Source organism: Poecilia latipinna, unplaced genomic scaffold (genome assembly GCF_001443285.1).
Source record: "Poecilia latipinna isolate Pla-1442-1.1 unplaced genomic scaffold, P_latipinna-1.0 Scaffold142, whole genome shotgun sequence".
NCBI classification, from domain to species: Eukaryota; Metazoa; Chordata; class Actinopteri; order Cyprinodontiformes; family Poeciliidae; genus Poecilia; species Poecilia latipinna.
In genome coordinates, this window is record NW_015112758.1 from 11844 (window position 1) to 16550 (window position 4707).

The 4707-nt window shown below is 44.1% G+C and overlaps 1 protein-coding gene across 3 annotated transcripts in view; it reads right to left on the minus strand.

Annotated features, from left to right (window-relative positions):
- LOC106945392 (melanophilin-like) overlaps nucleotides 1-4707 on the minus strand; it is a 42192-nt gene that overhangs the window by 10950 nt on the left and 26535 nt on the right. For 2 of the 3 annotated variants that reach the window (XM_015029033.1, XM_015029035.1), the window contains 3 exons: nucleotides 2390-2473; nucleotides 723-923; nucleotides 195-344 (listed from right to left, as the gene is read on the minus strand). In XM_015029033.1, the coding sequence (XP_014884519.1) occupies nucleotides 195-344; nucleotides 723-923; nucleotides 2390-2473 (435 nt within the window). Of the gene's footprint in view, nucleotides 1-194; nucleotides 345-682; nucleotides 924-2389; nucleotides 2474-4707 lie in introns of those variants that run through there. The other variant, XM_015029034.1, reaches the window with a different exon arrangement.

Below are 4707 nucleotides of genomic sequence, written 5' to 3' on the forward strand. Positions count from 1 at the left end.
ACCCTGTTCCGGCCCATTCGGCCCCCGTTCGGACCCGATCGGACCCGTTCCGACCCGTTCGGACCCGTTCCGACCCGTTCGGACCGATCGGACCCGTTCCGACCCGTTCGACCCTGTTCCGACCCATTCGGACCCCGTTCGGACCCGTTCCGACCCGTTCAGACCCTATCGGACCCGTTCCGACCCGTTCGGACCTGGCTCTGGGCGCTCTGCACGTCGGCGGCCGCCTGAGCCACTCTGTCCTCCAGCTCCAGCAGTAAGGAGGCGGAGCCTCTGCAGGCGGTTCTGGGCGGCTCCAGCAGAGGGCGCTGCTGCGTGTCGGGGCTCAGTGGGAGGCGGTCGGCCTGCAGCACAAACAGTTCAACAGCTTAAACATTAATAAGTGGTTCTACTTTGTATTTATGAAGTTATTTAATTTACCTTTTATATCAATGAAGTTTTTCTGAATTTGAACTGAACTGACTTTGGGCATAAAATACATAAATTTAAGTTTTTCTTTAAGTGTCTGAATCTGTAACTTTTTCTAAAAACTAAAGGAAGTGACACAGTAGCTGGTCAAACACTGGGCTGAACTGGTTTTACTGGTGGAACAGCAGAACATTTCACTGCTGCTTAATTTTCTCATTACATTTTGGACGTTTTTATTTTCTGTTTGACTGTCAGAGAAACGAGATAAACAAACGTCATGATGCCGGATGTTCTCCGTCTGGAGCCGATCGAACCTTCAGATCCTCCTCCAGCCTGGTTCTGGTCCTGGTTCTGGTGGGGATCCGGCCCGCCTCGTCCTCCTCAGAGCTCAGGCTCTGGTCGCTGATGTTGTGGGTCAGCTGGTGCAGCTTCAGCCGGAGCTGCTGCTCCTCCAGCTCCTCTTCATCCCACTGAGGAAGACGAGGAGGAGACGGACTCTGGGCGGTTCTGACGTCCTGCAGAACCAGAACAGAAACACCAGAACCTGTAAATCCAATCAAACTCTGGGTTTAACTGATTTTATATAAATAAAAATACAGCATTTAATGATTAATCATTACAAAAATAATCTATAAAACGTGTTTCAGTCACATTCTGCACAAACAGCAATAAAAAAAAATACAACCAATTAACCCTTTCATGCATAGTGGGCACTACAGTGGACAGCTGTCTAAAAGCCATTTTCTTGAGTTTCTTGTGGATTTTTATGTTATAAATGCAAAGTGGACACTAATGCATCATAGGATCCACCATCAACTACTGGCCATCAGCTGCAGATGCAAGACATTATTTTGTTAAGTCCAATATGGCCGACCCGGTTCCTCCTGCTACTGCAGACGACTCTTGCAGGTAAAACAATATGGTGACATCAGATAACCCCTAAAGAACAACACTTCTGATGTATTTTTCTAAAAAAACAACTTTGTATTTGGAGAAAATTACAATTGACCACCTAAAAAAAATTTCATAAAAAAAACATTTTTTTACAACATTTTTTCCCCTACCTTTTTATATGCCTTAAGAAAATCAAAAGAAAAAAAAAACGGAAAAAAATCCTGACAGGATCATAATTCATGCATGAAATGGTTAATTAAACAATATTTAAATAAAAATGAAATTTAAAACCTGGAATTATGTAAAGTAAAAAATAAATTAGATTAAAATAAATGAAATACATCAATAAAATAAAAATAATTAAATTAATAATAGAAAAGAAAAGTAAATTAACTAAATAAAACATGAAATAAGGTAAAAAATAAAATAAAAAATGAATAATGTAAAATAAAATAACTTAAAGTAACTAAATGAAGTTAAAGCAGCTGGATGCAGACACTTTAAGTCCAGACTCTTTATCATAAAGTCTGAACCTCCAGAACTGAAGTCACTATTTAATAAAACATAAAGTTTTTATATTTACACTGAAACCATCAGTATTAACACCTGAATTTAATTTTTCATGATTTCCATTAAGAGGAGGTGAGAACTAGGTGGAGACAGATTATTAATCTGCAGAGGTTTTAAATCCAGATGTTTTCTGCATGTTAATCGGATCAGAACCGCAGCAGAGAACCCGAGCAGAACCTTTAGATGTTCAGTTTGAAGTTAAACCAGACGAGTTCAGATCGTTTGAGCTTCAATTTTAGAGAATGTGTCATGATTAGAAGCAGACACCATGAAGCGTCTCCAGCAGGAAGGATCATGGAGACGGAGTCTGAGCAGACCAGCTGCTGCTGCTGTGAATGGCCACCAGGGGGCAGCACAGACACTTCTTTCACAATTTTAAACATTTTCCATTAAGAAAATTTCATTACTCTAACATTTAACAACCAAACAGGAACCAGCAGTGTGCCGACAGTGAGGCCTGGCATTTATAGCTGCGCATTGATTGTTTAAAGCCGGTTTCCAGGCAACAAGAGTTTACCTTCCTGTTAGCCGACGTCACTTTCTGCTCCAAGCAGCTCAGCAGCGTCTCAATGGCCGACATTCGCTTGTTCAGGTCACCGATCTACAGAAAGCAGGAGCAGAATGAGAGACTGATGTTTCTATACAGTTTAAACACGATTACAGAACCTATCAGAACCGGACCTGGAAACCCTGGAGAACCTTCAGGCTGACCTGAACCCATCAAACTAAAAGTTAACCGGAGTTATTAGCTTTGGACCTAAAGGGGAACGATCTAGACCTATCGGTCTAGAGTTATAGATCTAGAGTCAGTTGTTCCAGCTGTAAACCAGAGATCAGGCTGACCTCTGACCTCTGACCTGAGCCTCCAGAGCCACATAAAGACGGTTCCAAAGTGGGCCTTCTACCAGCTGCAGAACATTTCTAATGTCTCAGATCAGAGAAACTCATCCAGACTTTAAATCCTGCTGGTAGTTTATAATCACTGAAGGTTTGGCACCATGACACAGATCTGCTGTTGGATCAACCTGACCTACCAGAACCAGAACTAGAACCAGATATGGAGAATTCAACTCTGGTTCATTTTGAATGTGTCCACTTCCTGCTCCAGAAGCAGGAAGTGGAGTACAGTGCAGGGCATTCTGGGTAGGTTGTATTTGGTAAATACAACCAAAGCTAACATGCTAGCCTCGCGTTAGCAGCAGAAATGGCTCCTGGTCTTTGGCCAAAAACTGAAGAGAAATCCTCCAACTGCTAAAATCCGATGCCTCCATTTTGTTTCCATTTGGTGAAGAAGGAAGTTGTGCTGAGCGATCCAATAGAACCGGGTCTACTGGACCATGAGGTGGGAAATACCCAGTGATTCCTCCAGGTCCAGAAAACTCAGACCTGACAGTCAAACTGTCCTCCTCCATGAAGGAACAACCTGGTCCAGGTTGGGGAATTTGTTTCTCCTGACTGGTTTAGATCTGCTGAGTCTGCAGGTTGTATTTAACGGGTCCTGTAATCGGCCTCCTGGTGTTTAGTGTCGTTTGGTTTTTCATGGTTTCTCTTGTTTAGCATTGCCCTCGTTAGTTTGGTTTGTTGTGGTTTCACCTTTGATTTCTTGCTCACACGTGTAATCACAGCGTAACTCTGCTGACTCCTGGTCCATGGTTCGTCAGGCAGGACTGGAACGCTGACATCACGGGTTTCAACAGATGCACACGTCTCCGCCGGCGGCCCCTGAAGGTCGTCTGAGGGAACCTGGAGGCCTCGGCGGCCAAACGCTGCTGCCTGACGGCCACATGTCTGGATGTTTCCCAGCATCCTGTTTGGGTCTCTGCGATGTCAGAATATATCAGCAGAGTCGGTGACCTTTAGGTGACCTTTGAGTGACCTTTAAATGACCCTTAGGCGACCTTTAAGGCTGCTGTTGACTCCAGAACCTGGGACTTGTGTGCAGAGCGCATCTCGGTTCCCATGGTTACGCCATTGTGTGCATTCCTGGGTGCTTGGATGAAGCCTGAGGGTGTTGTGACATTAGGTGTTGATCTGTTTCTCATGAGCAGCGCTGACGGGTCGGGTTGCTGTGAGCCACGAATAGACGCTGATGTCATGACTCTGGCCCGCATGTGATCCTGCAGCTGCCTCCTCTTCATCGGACCGGCGGCCCGCATGTGCTCCAGGTCCAACATGTTTACTGAGCTCTGTAACACAATGTCGGAAATCTGTTTGCTGATGCAAGTCTTCAAGGAATCCAAACACCTTTAGATGCTCAGTAAACCGCTGACGCCTCAGGCTCTGACCAAAACCAGAACCAGAACTCTAAATGAGTATCCAGTCAATTAACAGTTTGTGATTAAGCAAAAACTGAGAAATTAAGAAATCTATCCAGTTTCTGTTTTAGCGTCTTTAAGGAAAATCTACAGATATTCACTGAGGTGAATGTTGGGCTTTGGGGAGCACATTCCAGAAACTTCATGTTTTCCTGCTTTATCTGCTCCAGAACCAGTCTGGATCCTGTTGGATCACCCAACCGGGTCAAAGCTTCAACCAGACATGAAGCTTGGAGGTTTAAAAGTTCAGCTCTGGTTTCCTCTGATCAGTTTTCCACATGCTGCATCTCCCTAAAGCTAACTGGAAAGCTAGCAGCGCTAACCCTAAAGCACCCAAAGCACTACATCAACATGGTATTTAACTGAATGCGAAAGCACTATCCCAACCGGGTATTTAGGAGGAGCTAACGCTAAAGTGTTAAATCCAACCATGTTGAATATGACCAGGGGAAATGGAGCTGCAACATAAATATCTTCAAAATAAGAGCATGAATATGGAGTTAGAATTGTTTCACAATTA